The sequence below is a fragment of the Melospiza melodia genome, chromosome 1, assembly GCF_035770615.1.
Source record: "Melospiza melodia melodia isolate bMelMel2 chromosome 1, bMelMel2.pri, whole genome shotgun sequence".
Classification (NCBI taxonomy): Eukaryota; Metazoa; Chordata; class Aves; order Passeriformes; family Passerellidae; genus Melospiza; species Melospiza melodia.
The window spans coordinates 122,993,370-123,014,695 of NC_086194.1; the positions used below are offsets into that span (position 1 = coordinate 122,993,370).

Here is a 21,326-nt window from a genome sequence, read left to right on the forward strand (position 1 = left end):
TAGTGTGGGCATATATACATTCTTCATGATTTATGGATAGTAATGGATTAAAAAATATATAGCTGCACTGAACTCAACCTGTTATCTTTGAAGTCTGCTAACTGATATTGCAGAAAACCTGCTAAAAATTAGGAAATACCATTTCTTAATTACATGCCATCAATAAGAAAGCATATTTATTCATTAGCCCCTAATGCTGCTGTTCAGTACAGTCATCTAATGTTTTACAGCACAATGCTTAAAATGGGTCTTTTTAGGTCAGAAGGAATGACCTGCAGGTGGTCTCATAAAAGCTCCAACACAGGCAATGGGGATTACCATAATTACTCTGCCACTCTACAAGCAGTTAATGGGATTACACCCTAAGGCTATCCACTTGCTCACAGTGCCCAGTGCAGATTTTCTGAAAGAATCTGGGTAAGCACAAATGCTTTAATGATACGCTTCATAATTTCATCTATTGCACCTCAAAAGAAGCACTAATAAATTAAAATACCCTGAATCAAAGAGACTGAGAAGAAATGAACTCTGGCTTCCTGCGCCTCTTCTCACTGATGCAGTAACTCCTCCCTCTGCCTCCTATAGGCACTGCTCATTCCTCTTTGTTTTCACTTGTGTTAGGTCTGAAAGATGCTTCATCATTCCTACTGGGGTTATAGTGCACGCTTCCTTTTTTTGCTGACTTTCATACATATCTATTTTTGGCCATCCACTTTATTTTCTTTTCATGCTTGGACTGAAATAACCTCATTTTTTCCACCATGCCTTATAATTACATTCTCATCTCACCCACTCTATTTGTTTCTCTTTTCATCTGTCCATTTAAATAGCTCTTTTATGTTTTCATGCTACAATTTTTCTTGTCTTGTTACCTTCATACCCTGGTTATTTCCAACATCCTTCTCTTGTCCTGTTTCTCTGCATTTTCTCTACAACACATTTACTAAAACCCTATTCTTGCTTTTGGAAAATGGTTTATTCTCAATTATGGCTTTCTTGCATCCTCTTCTACTGGTGACAGATTATTCCCCATTCCAAGTGTTCCCCAAAGTACTTTAAAAAACCCTTCCATATACTGAAATATGTGTATTTTATGTGTCCACTTAAATGTAAATCTTGCATACTTTGTAGTAAGTATATTTTTAGAATACCATCCCCACAAAGCAGGCAAGTAGCCACTATCATGTTCATACTTCAAATAACGTTGTAAAGACATACAGGTCTGAACAGTGCGTTTTAGGGAAATACAGAAAACGGCAATCAGCAAGTACCTAGTTAATTAGCCCTGGCTTCTTCTATCACTCCCTTGTTACAGCTGGATAGACTCTTAGGATTTACATAAGCAAAATCTATTTACTGAACCTCTTATCAAGTTTAACAGGCTATGGGTGACATTCTTACTGCATTAGCAACTGCAAGCCCTGATTGCACACAGGGAGCATGCCAATACTGATTTGTATGGTGAAGTACCTTTGACTATCAGTTCTGCATAGTTGGATACACCAACTCCTCCTTCCGTCCGGATCATGCAGCGATAGTTGCCGGCGTCCCGCTTGGTGGCATTCACCACACTGAAAAGAGCTACAAATCGCCGGGCATTGAACACTTTTATGTCCTTCAGAGGTGCATCCCGTACATAAATACCCTACGCAAAGAAAATAAAATAAATATTGTGGTTAGTCATATTAAAAAATATATACTGATGATCCATTTTACTTCTCCCAAGTTCCCCAGAAGGAGAGATAAAAACAGAAGTCTGTATGTTACTTTTACAGGTGTGACAGCGAGACTTTTCTGCCTTCCCGTGCGAGTTAAACCATTCATCATGAGTGGGCAACTGTTAATCTGTAACAGTTGCTTTCAACTCTTTATAGTAGAAACATATGAGAACAACGTAACATTTGCTTGCTTGTTTTACACAAACACTTAATTATTTTTGTTTTTTAGAAAATGTAGCCCAGCATAGTCAGCCCGTGCTTTCTCTTGACTTCCTGCATCTGCTGCTTGGGATATGCATTTTTCAGGGAAACATTAGTGGATGGTTCTCATAGCAGCACCCACCCAAGGGGTTATCAGTGACTCTGGTGGAAGAGACTAGGCAGAGATTAATCAGGAAAATGACCTGAAGCTGTCTCCATCTCTCACTTTCTCAGCATAGCACTGGAAACTGGGTAGTTTCTTTTTCAGCACAGTGTCTTGCTGTCAATTCAACACATTACATGTACGGCACAAGAAAATGAGCCCTGTAACAGCTGAGGAGCACAAGGAGCAAAAAACAGAGGGTGGAAGACAGAATAAGGCATAGATGACAACTTGCCACATCCTTTGACACAGAGATAATGGCAGAGAGACTTGGCTCTCAAATCCTCATCAGAACTCATGCTCCACCTGACCATGAAATAGGATATGTGCACTACAAACATTCACAACCCCACAGAAAACGTGCAATGATTGAATTATGAAAGCTGGATGGAAAAAAATAAAATCAAACCAACAACCAAAATGTAGTGACAACATTAACCCAAACAAGCAAACAAGAAAGATGTACTTTTTATACAATGGTATGTATTCCAACACACCGAAGGCTACAACCAATATCGAAACATGAAGACAAACTGGAAAATGCCAACCAGCACTTCACAAAAATCACTCTCTCCAGGAAGGCAACACACTGTCTGATGCTAAATATTGACACCAGGTATGTTTAGTGTTTCTCTGACTGGAGGAGCTTCAAGCAGATCAAGGGTCCTGCACTATCAAGCTTCTATAAACCAACAACACTGGTGACGTCTGTTTTTCTGTCCCGGAGTCTGTAATTTCTCCAGCTCAATTTAAGACATATAGAAAATACTGATCTCATTTTACTATGCTCTTATTTGCCACTAAATTGGAAGTATCCTTGAAATACAAGTTACAACAGAAGAATTCTAAACAACAATCACACAAAATTAAACTCATCCATAAATCACAAAACCAAGTCAAAGTTAATCATGCTGTTATACCAAAGAAGCAACATAATTAACAATAAATACTGATTCTAATGCACAGTAAAGTTATTTCCTCTTCAAAAGAAAACGTGGGTGATGTATAGCTAATGTGAAAGGGGAAAAAAAGTTGTAATATGTCCAAAGAAGAATGTGCTATCACGTCTTAAAAATTATTCAGTCGTAAATTATTGAGAATTCCTTCAGATAGTTGACAGCTCCTTAAGGTTCCTCAAAGTCTGAGCTGCTGATAAAGCAGCTTCTGTGATGTGGCATTGCAGTCACAAAAACCTAAACTTGGAAAGAAACATTTCAAACTACTATTTCAAAACTACTATTTTTTGCCACTGTAATATCCTTCTAGCGAGAATGGCTGCTGATAACAGCAGATAAGCAGTGGGTTAATTAGAAGTTTGGAGAATGAGTATTTCTTAAAAGCCACATTATTTCTTACCTAATACAATAACTTAATTAATCCTGATAATCAGAACTGCTGATCAATCAGTCACAAGCCATAAGCCAGTTTTAAAGTATGTTACTACAGCTTTCAGGCTCTTGAAGGATCCTAAATCTCCTGGTTACATTACACCCATCCATATCACCATTCCCATTTTTCTAGCTGCAACATCAGGAAGGCATGCAACATGCATGCAGGCTATTTTATCCTGCCAAGAAATAGGATAAGTTATTCCCCAGGGAAAAACATAGTGCCACACAATGATTAATTCTAGCGCCTAAACTAGCTTAGCTCATTTAGAGTGGGAACAAACTACTTTGCTCTCCAGCCTGCACAGAAAACCCCCCCTTCCACATGGGACACCTGTATCCACAACTTACCAGGACACTTATGAGTCACCATACAACTGAAGAACTGTAAATATTTTAAAATAATTTCTTGCTGTTCCCCCAGAGAAAGAGATGTGAAGGGAAAGGATGAAGCAATGCCACTGTAATTTCTGCCTTAATTTGCAGTTCATGAAGAGGGGGCAATCAAGGCAAGATATGATGCATACACAGCCCCTGCTGGCCCTACACAGAGAACTGTCTCCTACCACACCATTCCCTCAGACCTCCAAGGGGCTGGTAAAAACCCTGAACTTCACAGTCTGGGTGTTCACAGACACTGCCAGCAGTCCTTGAAGGCAACTGCTCCAACAACTATCCCTATAGGACACATTTCCCATCTTTTTCATGCATATTTAGAACGGAAATCGGAACTAATCAACGCACTGTAGCAGTTACAATAAATTACTATTTCACCTGCGTCCCATAATCTTTTTCACCTTCTGCTGATTCTCAAATATACTAATCTCACCTGATTTTGAATGTTTTAACTGCTGTTCTAGAACAGGAAATCTTAGTTTGATCAAATAATTGACTTACATGGCTTCGTAACACGTCATTGATTCACATACCAATAATTTTAACTGAAAAAAAGAGAAGCCAAATCAGACCAGGAAGCATAGATCACTTGCTCAAATGAGAAAGCTAGAGAAGCCTTAAACTTAACTCAGCTTGGTTCCACAGAGGATTTGAGCAAATTTTCCCTCCACCAAAATCCAGGTGAGAAAAGGTTATTAATGGTGGCTTCAAAATTCATGAAAGAGCTCTGGAATAAAAAGCCTTTATTATTAATACTAAAACAAAGCTGTAAAATATATGGGAGATTATTATCAATAAAGATTATCTTGACTGAATTCTCTTGAACATTGCAAACTCATGGAGGCAAAGTGTAGTGTGTCTAATTATATGTTAGAACTCAAATAGTCCCACAGAACCACTAGCATGACATTTTTTACTGGAACTCAAAGAAGAAGAAAAAAAAGCCCAATTTTCTTCTTTAGTCTCTTTAGGGAGAAATATATTGAAGGAAAATATAGTGTCTGTAACAGACAAAGAAACATAATTGCTTTACGTTCCACAAGAAAAAATACAGCCCAAGAGAGCAAGTTTTCCCTCCCTTCTGGGATGACAGCAAATGAGTAGGAGAGCTGCCTAATTGATTTAAGCCTAAGCATAAAGGAACAGTAATGAAGGTAATGAATTCAAGTGTAAGGAAAGTTCAATCTATAGGTATTGTTCAATCCTCTAGGCAACTGGAAGACTGTTACAAAGCCTGTGCAGAAAAAAAATTTAAAAAATAATCCCACACCTACAACTTCTCCCAAACTCTTATTTCAGCAGTAGAAAAATGGGAGAAGACTATTTTTAGTCTGAAAAAATGCTATTAACAATTCGATATATAAATACAGAATTGTTTCTGTTGTAGCAGTACCCACACATCCAGCTTCACTCCTTTATTTGTGATTCACATTTTGTTTCCCCTGACTTACTGCAATGATTTCAGAAAGTTACCCAGGTTTGGTATCTTTTTTTCCAGTGTTTAACAGGCCCATTTCAGCTCACTGTGTGATAAATTACCAGCTCTCAGTGCTGACTGCTAACAGCTATTTCATTTAGAATGGCTAAAAATAACATATCAAATGAAAACTTGTTTATTAAACATTCTAGCACATCCCGTTACCATTTCTTCACAAAGAACTATTTTTAGTAGCCTTCAGAAAAGTAAGTTTTCATCACTCCCTAATGCAACAATCTAAACACACACAAATAGAGTTCGATTATGATATTTTTTACTAACTATAATGATATTTTATTTACTAACTGTATGATATTTTATACTAACTATATAAAACAGTTTACTAACTAACTATAGCTAGTTTTACTAACTATAGTCATTAAAACTTTACTCTCAGGTTTTTTGAGATTCTTCAATTTACCAGTAGGTCTTGCAAATTCTCACTTTTTACATGAAAGCCTGAGTCTTCCCAAATACATGACATTTTATTGAAAAATAAACAAAAAAATGACAAGTCTGTAATTGACTGATGCCATTCCAGAAAAGAGGATAAAATTAATGATTAGCAATATAGCACTATGGTACTGGTATTAAGACCTACTAGCACAGGTTGTTCAAGCAAATTTGCAGCATCCTGTTTTCTGGGTGGGGCTTTTGTTTTGTTTGGTTTTTTAAAATATGATTCAAAAATAAATACGGATCTTTTAACTTTCTTTACTTCAGCCCTGATTTGCCACACAAAAGTCTGAGGCTTTACTACTGATTAGGGCTGTTAGCTCTTCCTGCCCCTGGGACTTTGAGAACTGTGTGAACAGGATACTTCATTCTTTACAAAGAGGAAGCTGCCATAATCATTTAATGTTAGACCTGCTTGGTCTACAAAGGCCACGTCCCCAGGGCAGAGCTATCTCACCTCCTTAGAACACAAGAACCATGGTCACAGAATAAATACTGAGATCCAAAAATGAAAGATTCCACTGGCTGCCGAGGAACCTGTGCATTTTCAAATGCTCAGAGAAATCTTTCAAAAAATACCAAATACATATGTAAAGAAATGCCATTTAAGCCAACTAATAAAAATATTTAACTAGTAAGTCATTTGTAAGAATAAATTTTCTATTAAAAACAAGTTATTTAATATATGGGGATATAAAAATAAGCTTAATTTAACTTCAGGATTTACACAGCTTGAAAAACCCATATTCCTAGTACCAACATATTAAATGCATATACAGACAGCTAAAAGCATTGTTAAAATGCATGTTATTTTTCCATTTTAGGCAAGTTTGACTGAAAAAAAATAGGTTATAGTTATTTAAATTACATTTACTGGCACTTCTAGGCTAGGCAATGAACTAACTCTAAGTCTTTTAAATGAACAGCAATTTAGCAGCAACAATCTATATATTAAACCTTTCAGAAATACTTTTAACAAAAACGTAGCAGCAATTCAAAGGCATTGAACTTCTGGGATGTTACATCCAGCACTACCAGTGATAATCACTCTCAAGGCAAGTATCAACAATTTTGTGAGAGAGTTAAAAGGAAACATCAGTCAGCCTCTGTCCATATGGGTAGATTAGGCAGCTTTTTATACTTTTAACAGAAGAAAGGGTTTGTATTATCCCACTTCCAAATATGCACATTTATAAAATTGTGATTAGAGTTACACCAGCGGGATCTCAAATAAAACCAGCAAGGCCAGAAGCAATTTTTGTTTAAAATGTGTATAAAATCTAAATCAAATAGTAATTAATACCTCAGGAATATTACTTTGCAGAGTTCAGGTAATTCCAGTAACTAAGATGGCTACCTCTGAATTTCTAGATTCATGTTCATAACCAAGACAACTTTTGTCAGTCTAGATTAGAGCCATCACACATCCTGTGATTATCCAGTATTTATTCCATCTAAGTTAACAGCTCTATTCATTCAAGTAATAAGGGCAAGATGGAAAAAGATGATTATTGTCCTATTCAGAATTATTCTGCTATGAGATGGAATTGCTCTCTGCAGGTGTAACTAACGGGCATTCAAGCAAGCTATTATTATTATTTTATCTTTCAAGAAAGGCTTCTGCTTTCACTAATTTAATGTTTGATAACTGAGTCTTTTCTTCAAATCACACAGGCCTCCAGAAGTCCCTGTTTATTATGACTAAACCTAAATACTGGCTGGAGTTGTCAGGTTGTATCATAAAATACTATTTAAGTTACACATTGAGTAGTCACATCAAAAATGAAGCACTGACATCTATTTGAAGACACAGTCACAAACACAGAAAGTAAACAAAGACAATGTATTTTCTGGAGTCATTAAACTCTTTGTAATTTAACCAAAGCAGTTACTCCCTACTCATATACTGAAATTATGTTGTATCATTCTGACAGGAGAAAATCTGTTATTACATAGACATTTTAGAAGTAAGGAAAATAAATCCAAAAACTCAACTCCTGTTCAGTCTATTTCTTATTTTTACTTTAAATTCCAGAGCAGCTAAGAAGAGTTTATCTCCTCTAACAATTCGCCAGTGCTCACAAAATATGTAAAATCACAAATCTTCTTTCCATTCATTTTTAATATCACACAATAGAATATAAAACGAGTTGCAGAAAACTACAGCCTCAGAAACATCTGGAGAAAACAAAGTACCAGAAAATATCTATCTAACAGGGAGTTTAATACTTGAATAAAAATTATGGCAATGATCCATGTATCTACCATGCATTTTGTTGAACTCACAGTCCTACTTATAAAGTCATTTACTCAAATAATATATATTAATTCTTTGAAGTACACAACACTTAGTACTTATCATCCTCCTGTTTGTGTTTAAAATTCCAAGACCTAGGATGAACACCTTGCTAAAAACTGAAGTGAACATATATAGGAATTTAAATACTCTGAGGCTTGGCATTCTGCACATGTCAGGCTTATGGAGGGGCCAGAAAGGAGCAAAGTGATGAGGAGAAATTGAGGAAGCAGAGCTCATTAGCTTAATTTTCATTGGTACACACTACACAAGGCCTAGTAATGCAGGTCTTTGTCTGCTTTTTCTAGGCAACTACATAACAGGAGATTTAAAAACCAGGGCACCCATGGCCCACATTTCCATCACTTCAAAAGTGTTAATGTGGGGAAGAAAGGCAGCATGGGAAGAAAAAACTCCAACATGCAAGTTGTGGGGCCAGCCTGAAGTCCACTGCTAAGTTTAAAACAAGCAGAACAGCAGGCAAAGCCAAAGCAACATTGAGTCCTACCAAACAGGTAAGGAAGAAGCAGCCAATAAGGAGACACACACAGAGTTTTGAGGATGACAAATCATTATGGGCTCAGCTACTGGCTCCTGGATAGATTCTTCCAAATGGGAGGAATGAATGGTGAAAACAGAGTAAAGAAAGCTGTAATAAACCTCTCAATCTTGTCAGTGCAATTTGAATAAAAACAACCATAGCAGCAATAATCAGTAGAAATTAAGGCACAAGTTGGTTCATGTAACAAGAAGCTGATATAGAGGGCTTTGGCTGGAGGCATTTCAGTCTTAATTACTGAGACAATCACACTAATCAAGTCACAGTTTAACAGCTCCCACCCCCAACACTCACCTTCCCCAGTGGTCTGTTTCCTTCCCATCATGTTCTCCTTGGATTTAAACTTGACTTTGGTTTTCCGTGCCTCAAAACAGCTTCAAAAGCCTTTATTCTTTATTTTTTTTAAAAAAAGCCTCTCCTGAACTCCAATTTGAACAAGATACCTTCCTCCCAGCACTAAGTCTGCACATTTTACCTACAGCATTCATGGTAAAGGCCATTGTTTCTTCCTCCCAAAGGTCCAGCATAGCACAGAAAACTTACTGAATTTATTTTATCTGTTCCCTAACTCTTGCACATCCTTAAGTGATTCTTCTGCTGCTGAACAGTGCTCCATATCAAGGCAGTCTTCAGGACCCAGAAACAGGCCAACATCCTGCACTCTTGAAAGGAAAGCTGAATTTAACCAGCCCTCTGTGGCACAGGTCAACTGTTTCACTATCTTACATCTGTTAATCACCATTTCATTATTTAACACTCCACAGTAACTGGAAGACTAACACATCACAATGAGTTTCTTGAAAAATGAACCCTTGGGTTGCTTCATTTTTAAAATCAGACAAGAATTTCCAAAAGGTTTGACTGATAAACATAATCCCAGAATAACTTTTCTTACAGGTTACTTCATCAGATGAGAATGTATATACATGGGGATGGAAGAAAGGAAAGGTTTACATGTATCCCCTCTGACCTATGTATGTACTTGTCTGCATATAAGCAAATTTTCTGCAAATCAATGTATGTAGTCAATTCATTAATATTTGGTAGCTTCTGTATACCTGAGATACATATCAAAAACAGGGAGAAAAGGAAGAAGAAACAAGAACTATTATTACCTGTTACCACAAGTATTTTATATAGAGTTCATGTTTTGTATCATCCTTGTAATACAAAAACAGTAACAACTCTCTTGCATGGTACTTCTGACACTATAGATATAATATGCAAATGCAGAAGATGAAAATCCAATCATTGTTCAGGCTACTTGCAAACAAACTTGGCCAAGCTTTCCCCAGGTCTCTTCAGGTTTTGCACTGTTGTCCATAATGAAGGTCCCAGTGCATTTAAGAGAGTTTACAGTGTACCTCTAAAAGCAAAACTTCTACAGTTCATGAATGCTTCAGGTTTCCTTCTTCTCTCAAATCTCTTTTGGATACTGAAGATTACCAAAAAGACAGCAGATAAGGGACACTATTTTTGTGAGAAAAATGCTTTTTCAAACTTTAATGCCTCTATTAAAAAATTCAGACCCCACATTACCTTCATAAGCAGGAACACTTGGCTATACTAGTTGGATACCAAGTGCATATTTCAGTGTCACAAGCGCACTCTTGGCAAAGCAAACTCCACCTCTGCTAGACAGGTGACAAAGGAAGGCCTTTGGAGAACATCACCCATTATCACTCCTTCCAACCTGATGGATGACCAGCACCACTGCAAAGGAAAGCACATCTGCCCTCTATCTACGCTACATTTTTCCTACTGCATCAAGGCTTGCTTAGGGTTTTAGGGTTTTTAATAAAATAATCAGATTTGCTTACATTCCCTAAGTTTCTTTTTTGGCATCACTACCAACATGGTCTCTTGTGCTTATTGACCTGAAGAGTTCCTGATTTAGGGGTTTTGAGTGATATCATAACTGTTTTGAGTAATATTCACAACTGTTAAGTATTTTCACCAGAATTCAACTATTTTGGGTAACACTTCCAGACCATTCAGGAATGATGGGGCTGGTACAAGATGACAGAAGTGACATTTATTCTTCCACCTACCCTATCCAAATTATTTTAGTATCAATAACAAATTCACTGACATTTCCTCATGGTTACCAACATATGGTTTTTTGTGCCATGCATTCCAGTCTGGGTGGATTGGGAGGCACAGCCTGTAGAGCAGCTTTGCTGGCCAGGCTTCTCCAGTGTTTCTCCAGGAGAGAATATAAGGCTTATTTCTGGCTCCACTGTTACATGTCATACAAGTCATGGAAAGCTGTAAATTCAGAATAGCTGCTCCATCATCAGGCATTTGACTTTTTCCAGCTGTGCCTTTCACTGCTCATCATACAAGGGAAGAGCATGCAGTGCCTGCATTACCACTTAGTGCTGCTGAAGCTAAACTATAACAGAAAACTTGGTGTCCAAGGGGGAAAGCCACCTTTAATGGACATGCCCACCACACTCCCAACACGTTCAGCTGCACACAGATTACTAATAAAATCACTAGACTCAAAGGTTTCTGCCACCTCCAAACCTCACCGAAGTCAAAACACTTCACAGATAGATCAATTTCAAGATAACATTTTGCTTTTTGCATATGTTCACCGGGATTTATCATTAACAGTCCACAATTAATTAATTTCTCCTAGTTTCTGGTATTACTAATAATTAAAGATACTATAAGAGAAATCTTAGCATCAGAGAAGCATTAGTCAAACCTATATTCAGACAAGAATTAAACCAGTAAGCCCATGTAAAAAAGTGTATTATATGCATCAGATAATTCACATGTAAGGCAGATAATGAGGGCTTTACCAAAGACACAGCTCCTTAGACACTGCCTAACACAAACACACTAACACAATACACAAACACAATATATATCACACTCTGTTGTTCACAGATGTTTTTCTGCCATATGGTAAGGTTACTGCACAATTACTGAAAAAAACCTAAAACTAATTAATGACAATTAATAGAAAATACTGAATATATACTGGGAAAAAAACACTAAATATATACATGAATGGTGAAGGGGACACAAAGAAATTAACATTCCAAAACCTGGAAATAATATTAAATAATCATCAGAATTTAAAAAAAATACAGATTTAACTTTCACCTATACAGTAATGTATAGTGTCCCTTCCTACAGGAAATTAATTGTTCTTCTAACAATAAAATAATCTCAGGTTATCTACTAAAAACACATCAGGAGGCACATGCTAACAAGGCTAACGCATGCCACAGGATGCATGCAATCTTGGCAAAATCTTCAGCTGCCTGATGCCATTAAAGCTCTTCTCAAGACAATGGACTCCAGACAATTTGCATTGCACAGGGTGGTTTGACCAGTCTTGGAAGACTGAACTATTGATGAGCAGGAGGAAAAATGGTCTTGTGCACTCCTGTAGTACACAAGTGCACCTACTCATAAAACAACAAATATTTTAATATTCAAATGAACATCTTTAGGCCTATCTTATTGTACAGTTTACATCAAAAGTTCCACCTGTTTGTGTTACCAAATTATAAGACAGACGTATGATTTAACAGTTGAATTGATGCTTCACTATCAAAATGGCCAAAGCATTTTTTTTTCTCAAGTGCTTCAAAACTTGGCTATGAAAATTATAATTATGGGAAAGTCTAAGAGCATACAGCACAACAAAAACTTCTTATGGAAGTCCAGAGCTTCATTCACCTTCTGGGCTACTGTATGCAATTTACATAAACGAGCACATGCACACACAGACAATTTTGTGTATCTTATAAATCTATTTGATTTTCATCATCTGCAAAGAGTAATTTCACTTGTTCTACATTCTTACAAGGATGTTTTTGATATCTGTCATTTGGGTACGTTTGTATTCCTGAGGAAAACAATTTGCTTTCCAGAACTCCCTCTGACACAGGACTATATTTCTTCCTTTGAAAAAGTAATAAATAATGCATACAGGTAGTTTTGTATACAGATGAATAAAATCTCTCATAGTCTTCACACCTTCAGCCAAAGATTACTGAGGATAAAAAAAAAAAAAAATACACTGAATACTGTTCTTAGTTTCTTGGCTGCAAACGAAGTAGAACACATCCTGCATGCATAAACCGAGGTATGAAAGATTTTACCCTCTACCCTTTTATCAAAAAAATATCCATTAGTCTCTTGCTACTGGTAAATCTGATGATGCTGCTTACTACAGCTGTCAGACATATCCTGAGATCCTATTGTTATCTGCTCACCCTCACAAATTTCTACTTTTAGTTCTCTATTTCTGCAATACAATTTACGTGTCTGAGAATAACATTTTAAAGTAACTATTTACATTTCAACCGTGTTTTAGAATAAAGTCAGGAAAAATAAATTACTGCAGTGAAGTGACGACCTCTCTTTTTCATCAGCTACAGCGTTCCACTCTTTGAGGAAGCTGTCTCAAGAAAGGCTACTCACATCGAGTCAAAGCACATGTCTGAAAAATGCAATTGCAATACCAAAAGATTGTGTTTGATATTAAAATGGAATTTCATTATATCTGGGTATGACTTGACAGCAATTTCCTGTAAATCATACTGTAGCTCATTCTAAGAACAAGCAGCACACAGAGGCAACTGAACCAACCCACTGCAAATAACAAGGAGCAGCAGATAAGGATGGGAAAATGAAGAGAAGGAGACAGGCCTTGGAAGCTATGGAAAACCAAGCAAATTCCTTGCAAGCCAACAACATGATTTTGGTGCAGTGTACTTCCAAAAACGAATTCTACACCCTCTCTCCTATAATTCAGAGTTGTGCTTCCTATGCCAAGTTACTGGACTCTAAGAGGCTTTTCAGAAGACTGTCTCAGCTGCTTTCATTTGACCAGTAACAGTTCAGTGTTGCACCTGTTCATTTCTTTCCTACACTGGGAGCACAGGAATGACATTTTTGCTCAACCATTCAATAGGAGAGAAAGAATCATCACATACTAGCAATACCCTGTGCTGTTTACAGATGTGAAAAAAGAAAATGTAAGCAGATTAGACACATCTTTTAATTGTAGAAATTCAGATGTTTTTTTAAGGTATGTTTACATTAAGAATATAATCTAGTGGAGATGTGAATTCATAAACATACAATTTAACCAATAACCTTATTAACCAGACACTCATTAAAATGACAAAAACAAACTTGTATGATGGTTTTACTACATGGTTTTCTTGAGTCCTTTCATTTGAATTTAACCTGAAATTGTATCAGTGAAAATACTCACAATTTGCTGTCAGATTATCTGACAAGCTTACAATCATAGCTCAAGAACTAGGGAGTATGGCTGCCTAGTGGAATGAGGAAAAATGTTCTTCTGCACTATGCAGTAGGTAAACAGCTTTCTATCTTCCCTTTCCCAAAAGAGTAAATACTGATCACAGCATCATGAAACAAATTTCATGCCTCAGTGGTCTAATTTGGGCAGCTAACATATGAATCGTGATTCCCTGCAGGCCCTTTCAATTGTAGAAAGTTCTACAATACTCCATAAATTAACAGACTTCATGTTCCAAAGGGAATAAGAGAGGAAAAGACTTAAAAAGAGGAAGAAAAAAAAAAACAACCGAGGGAAGTGAAGTACAATTTATGGATTTCACTGAGGACAGCTCCAAGGCCTGGGCATTACTAGACTTAGAACATGTATGCTGGTTCCAACAAGAACTTAGGAAAGACATGGAGACTGAAGTAACAAACCAGCTCACAACTATTTACTTGTTTTAAAGAACATATAGCTCTCACAGTCTAGCAGACTGTAAAAAGTAAAGAATTTGTTGATCACATAAATGTGTACCTCTAAACTTGAACTCTGCTGCATAGAAGCAGAGAGGTACTAAATAAGAGTCAGAAGTACAGTAGTGAAATCTTGCCACTATTGGAAACTGCAGAAATGTCACTGAATTCAGTGGGTTTGTGATTTCATCCTGGCAATTTACCTGCACTTCAGACTAACAACGTGAATCTGAAAAAAAATGACAGGTACTGGAAATCATTTGGGAGCAAATTATTTCATGGTATTCTGAAATTGTCAAACCCAAACAGATTAGGTCTCCTGATATGACTTACATGGCAGAAATGCTGAAAAGCCCCTGATAATATCACTCACTCAACTGTATTTATTTATTTATTTACTATTATGTACCCTTGAGGTTTTATTGGTGTAATGGAACAGACCACCAGAAGGATAGTAGAAAAGGCTTAGTCTTACTAGTGAACAAACTAAGAGTATCACAGAGATGGCATGATTTGTTTGCAGTGCCACTAAAACCTGAATCCCTCTTACCCAAGTGCCAGCATAAGTGATCCCAGGGAACAGTGTGCATATTATTCAGCCTCTAGTTTATATAAGAATGTCTTTTATTAAGATGTTTTATAGTTGAATATTGGGTTTAGTGCTACTGTGAACACATGGATCTTCAACATCCATTTAACGAGTCATATGATGCAGAAGATGTTTCCATGTTTTCTGACAGCTGTTACTGATAGCTGGGCTGCACTCACAGTCCTGCTGCAGTGTCAGGGGATGTCACACACAGGCATATACAAAATTCCTCAACACCACACCACAAAACCAGAGAGTCAGGTATGAATGGAGAGCTGCAAGGGCTGGGATCTGTTGCCCATTAATGATCGCCTAATGTGCTAAGATACAGCTGACCCTGTAGGGAACTGTCCTCTCATAGCCTCACTTTGCAGCACCCACACATGGAGCTGTTTGATCAGTCTCACTGTAAGTTGAAGCAGACATCTGTGGAAACTGGCAAACAAGTGCAAAAATAAATCCAAGCTATCCAGGAGATCCTGTCAACTTCTAAAACATTCTTATGCAAAGTCACACCTGGAATTTGCACAACCTTAGGCTGATTACCAGGGGGACCTATAGTTGTACAGGCAGAATAAATAAACAGTGGCCCTGTAGGAAGACAGAATTCCTTTAGAAGTCTGTTACCACTTTCTTATCCTTCATATAGAAAAAAAAAATCTCCTAATCATGTATAAACAAGGAATCAACTCAACTAAGCTCAGATATTTTGGAATTACCATGCTGTTAATAAAGTAGTTTTGTATTACATAAGGTCTAGAAGGGTATTTCTACAATAAATTACATTCTGCTAAAGAATTTATGGGTGTCCTAAATTCTGTTAAAAAAACTAAAGGGAAATGGTACTGTCCCGAAGCATTTTGATAAACTGAATGGAATGAGGATTTCCTTATACTGAATTCCACCTTCAGTTTTAGTAGCAAAGTAGAGCATTACATCAAAGTTCAAAGGTACTAGAAAGGATATAACTAATGAAATAGCAACCTGTTATTTTCCCATACATGCTAAACCCTTTCATAACTAGAAAAATAATTCTTTCAAAAAATCATGACGGCTTCAGAGAGAGAGTAGTCTAATTCTACCAATTCAACAGTAATACAGTCGTTAAGGTGCTGGAGCACTACAAAAATATCAGCCTTGTATCAGCAAGCCGTTAAACTTCCACCCCCATTATTAAAAGAGATGAAGCAAAAAAAGCATGGTTTTGATACCAGGCTATTGTTTTGGATACCTATGAATACAGGAATGCTATCTTGAGCGAAAGAAAATTATTTGGAGACCTACTTTAAATCGAGATCTGACACCCACCTAGAAGCTACATTATTAAGTAAAAAACAATGGACTCAAGGAATGTAAGTAATATCCTTTAGCTCAGTAATACAGAAGGTCAAATTTGACTGTTATACATGGTCTTCTCTACACCTAACCGTAAAAATGCAATTTTAGCTGAAAATACACAACAGATAGAGGTAAGCCAAGAAAATCATTATGCATAATACTGCAGTTAGCCAGCACAGACATCGTTAGAAAATAACCTGTTCTTCCTTGGGGATTTAGCCTTTACTTATGATTGCCATACGTAAGGAAAACAGTATCTTTATTTTTAGTAAGGAATTCCACTGAAACAAAGCAAGAAAACCTCCCAGTAGCACTTTCTACAAAAGAACACCAACCAGAGAGCAGTTCAAAGGCAATATAAAATCTAATATTGATGAAATTGACAGCCCATAATTTTTCAAGTTTACATTCCTTTCAGACTCTCTCCTCTCTCCAGATATTAGTGCATTAGGAAAAAGATAAATTACCTGTAACCAAAGTCTGTCGCTTGAGTCTGTTCCACCATTGGCAGTGCATTGAAAAGTAGCGAACTGTCCTGCATTGACTTCCACACTCTGAAGGCGCAAGAAATGGGGAGTTTTTGCTGTTGGACAAGATGCAAGTCTTAAAGTTATGCAGGAACAAAGTACTGGCTATAAAAAAAAATTCACCAAGCAAATGAAACAGCTCTGCTTTAAAAGGTTCAAATCACTGAACAATCAAATCTACACATTAGATTCTAGGTTGGTCTACTCCCGTGGCTTGCAAAAAGCAGAATAGAAGGGTGCTGTGTAATTGTTCCTGCTGTGTAAATTACCTCAGCTCAGCATCCCTCTTGTAATAACAATCTATTAGAAAAGATCATATTGGAAACTAAAAATGTTTTGAAGATAAACCTATTAGATGCTTGCACTACCAACTAGACAAGCCAGTAAGAAATGATGTTATCAGGGGAACAGGTTTTTCTTCTTAACAAAGTACACTGTCTATAGAAGACATTCTCTAGAAATGCAGCCCACCAAACAGGTGCAATACTAACATAACACTCCTCACCAACTACAGCTGCATTCTCTAAGCACAATGCTTCTCAACAGCACTGAAGAAAAAAACCCAAAACACAACACATTTTCTATACCAATGATTATTTGTCATTTAGAAAGAGAAAAAAAAAATCAGTAAAAACTAAAGCAATATACCTACAAGCAAGCTGAAATTGATATTTGAACAATTATTTGCACTGAAGTAAAAAAGTAAGTCTATTTTTGTTTTACTAAAAAGAATCAAGCATGTAATAAAAAAATAGATATTTGATCCAGAAACCTATCATTTAAAGCACAATATTCCCCAACCTACTCAAAGCCTACTGCAGACAAGCAGACTTCTTGCACTGTCTACACTAACAGATAAACCAGGCTTTGAACATTGCTTTTCAACATCAAAACCTTAGTACTAGCAGTAGACTGGCAAACTAAACACCTATTTTCTAGCAGAGCATTACAACCACTTAAAGAGTTGATGATATTTTCTTAAAAACCCTTATTACCGGGAGAAATTGTATTTTTAAGGAATTTATAAATAGATCGCTTCATGAAAAGTTGCCAAACATCCAGTGCAAGAGAGCAGAAGGAGGAGGAGATGGAATAAAATAGCTCCAATTAATACCTAAATATGGGATTAAATATTTCTGTAACTATCCTTATAGCAAATTTAATACAAATACAGCCTTTTTTTTTCTTTAAACATTCTCCAATTAGGGCAGACAGAGTTTAGGCCAAAATTATCCACTTCCTTGCCTATGAAACTATAATGTGAGAATATCTAGTCAAATTCTTCAGTATGTTCCCCATTTCTCACCTGTCACTTTTTTTTTTTAAATCTGCTTTTACCCCTTTTATTTTACTGTTTCCTTGGTCTTCTTAACTCTAAAAAACTAAGTTTTCTGAATTACAAAGTATGGCCTAAGTGGAGAAGATCATTGGGTTTTAAAAACAAACACACACACACAAAAACTTGCCCATCTATCACAGCCCATGCCTTTAGTTTCATGTGCCTACAATCTGCTTTCTGCTTGGTCTTTGTTTGTACTACCCAGGCAACTGTCTATCAAATATTTCTCCAATTTCAATTTTGTTTAAAGAGTTAATAATTCCAGAACTATTTTTCTGGGAATATACAGAAATCATCATGAGCTTTACAATTTTTTAGACAGAGTAGTTTTACTTCAATTTTCACACTTTTTCAATTTTCTTTAGACAATTTAACTGGTTTGATGTCTTAATTTCTAACATTTTAATTACTTCATCAAAGAACTTTTCATTAAAACTTTTGCATTTCAATACTGTCACGTCAGAACTCTACATGCTATGGGCTATAACTCAGTCTCCACATTAACAAGAATTATTTGCAGGTTTTGGGAATTGATTGGTACAAACGCAAGCATCAAACCTCTCAAGATCTGTATAAAAAAAAAATTATTAAGCTGCTAAAATGCTGCTTCAGACTTATCCTACCTGAACCAAGGATATAAATTCAAAGTGCAGAAGCACCTATACTTTCTAACAACATGAGAGCCTGCAGTGTTTATTAGAAATAAGTGACTCAGAAATAACAGCTGCTGATTCTGCATAACTGTCTCTCTATTTGAAGAAATGCGTGTGTCTTCCTGCCATTAACACTAAAACCATTTTTATGAGGTGCTTTGATACTAACTGATAGAGCACTTTTTATTTGGAATCACAGCTCTTACTTAAAAGCTGCAACAAATGCATGCAAGCACAATATAAGAGGAACAATCACACAGAAGTCAGTGTCTTCTTTCCCACTCAGTCATTTGGTCAGTAAGCTCAAAACCTCCCATTTCATGTATGATCTTAATATACCTTATCTAACAAACAGCATACATGTGAAGTAATGTTTTATTTAAGTATTTAATATTTAATAATATCTGGATTACCATATTAAAGCTTAATTTACAAGGTTTGAATTGACATTTGAGGATAAATAACTGTTAACTATAACATATCCTTAACAATGAGATAAAGAAATATATCTGAAGCATGAAGAAGTAAAACAGCGCAGAAACTGAGCCATGAACCTTGAGAAGTACCCTGAGTAACCTTGCTTAGCAAAGCCTCAGTCCTCAGCCAGCTGAGGCTTCTTCCTTCTAAGCCTTGGAAAAAATAATTACATATAGCCAACTTTTGTGTTGTTCATCTGTTCTCACTAATGTCTCAGCTTGTGGCTGCACTGAATTTTTGATGCAGACAGAGAAATCATCAGCAAATCTTAGAATCACAGAATCATGATGATTTGGTGATTTTTTTCTAAAGAAGCTGCCACGTGAGCCGGTTTGGGACTCATGCTAAGTGCTGCACACAAGGAGCGCACAGAGATGTCTTTAAAGACAATAAGGTGCAATGATGTCATGTTTAGCAACACTCCATATATATACTCAGCCTGTACTTTTGGCAGTGACATTTTTTTCTGATGTTTTCCTTATCTTTTGCTCCACATTTATCAAAGCATAGTAGCACATTTATTTTAGGGGATCTGGCTTTACAACACAAGATAGGTACTTACTACATGGATGCCCTAGAACTTTCACTTCATCAATAGCCACATATCCAGAGAGACCTGAAGTAACCACTTCAAAAACAACCTGAGAAGCAGAAAGAGAATTTCAGTTAGCATCTTTGGAACACAGGGAATATAAAAATAGTTCGTAATTGGAAAAGCGCAAACTAATTCAATGTGTTATGAATATCTGGAAAAGAAAACACCATCATAAAACCCTCAAAATGTGTTGCTCTTATCATTAAAATTAATCAGAACTTAAATTACATTTTTTTCACATTTACATCATTTTTGGAGATTTGCAAGCAGGATCACATATAGCTCACAGTAGAAATAACCAATCTCTCCAATTGGTCATTTATTAAATAACTCCTTTGGCCTGCCAAAGGAGTTATCTAATAAATGCCTTAAGTATTAAGAGCAGTACTGTACTTTAAAGTCTTTGTCTTGCAAAATGAACAGCTTTTATTTTAAACATTACAATTTTGTAGTATACAGAAATTTCAGAGTATCAGACACAAACATACCTATTTCTAGGAATGTATTTTGCATGCTTCTTAATCATCCACCAATTGCAGTGAATTAAGCAAAGCAGATCCATTTGCCACGGTTTGTTTAACGGCTATAAATAGGTCACAAAATAAATGGACCGTTCTCATCATTTGAGCTGAGTACACTCTAAAGTAAACCTCTCCAAAGTTTGGCAGCCTTAGCTTTGAACATCCCAAGAATGTTTATATGGAATAAAAGAAAATATGCCAGTAATGCTAGCAGGTACATTTCCAGACCAATGCTCAAGAAGTTCATGCTAAAATCCAGGTTGTGACTTTTATTTTTTTTTAATACTTCACTTTTGCTTGGGAAGTTAACTAATTGCCTTGTGTAACTGATCTCAGGAATCACCCTGAGGAAGACAAAGTTTAGAAACCATTTTTCACACATATGCTGTACTCAACCTTGGAACAGATGATCACACTATATACCATACCCCTTTACTGAATGATACAGAATGCAAAGATGTTATGAGGATAACATACAGCTCCATAATAGATCACAATTTACTGATGTTGAATAAACAATCTCAGAACACTAATTCTGATTTTAAAACCAATCTTGCAGCGAGAAAAATCTTCATGCCCTTCTGCCTCTGCCTCCTCCCTTGTTTTTCATTGCTCTACATATGGACACCGACCTGTTGTTCTCTCCCAGATTTCTTCTTCCTAACCTCTGTCCATCTCTCCCTCCCAGTCTCACTGGAATAAAATTGCTGTAAATATGGCCTTAAGTCCACATGGCTGAAAAGGAAAAAAATACTTGATTCATTCTGCCTCCTGTCTACATAAAATTTCAACCTAAAGTGCCAGTGTTGCCACTACATGAATCATGCAGCAAGAAAAAAAAATAACACACAAGATGTCGATAAGCAAAGTCCAAATGCAGCC

At 36.5% G+C, this 21,326-nt stretch overlaps 1 protein-coding gene across 9 annotated transcripts in view; it reads right to left on the reverse strand.

Moving 5' to 3' along the window:
- The window catches only part of PTPRM (protein tyrosine phosphatase receptor type M), a 441,289-nt gene that overhangs the window by 274,593 nt on the left and 145,370 nt on the right, over positions 1-21,326 (reverse strand). For all 9 annotated transcript variants that reach the window (XM_063166391.1, XM_063166383.1, XM_063166378.1 and 6 more), the window contains exons 4-6: positions 19,891-19,969; positions 16,800-16,915; positions 1,471-1,645 (exon numbers count right to left, since the gene is read on the reverse strand). In XM_063166391.1, coding sequence (XP_063022461.1) covers positions 1,471-1,645; positions 16,800-16,915; positions 19,891-19,969 — 370 coding nt within the window. The remainder of the gene's footprint in view (positions 1-1,470; positions 1,646-16,799; positions 16,916-19,890; positions 19,970-21,326) is intronic.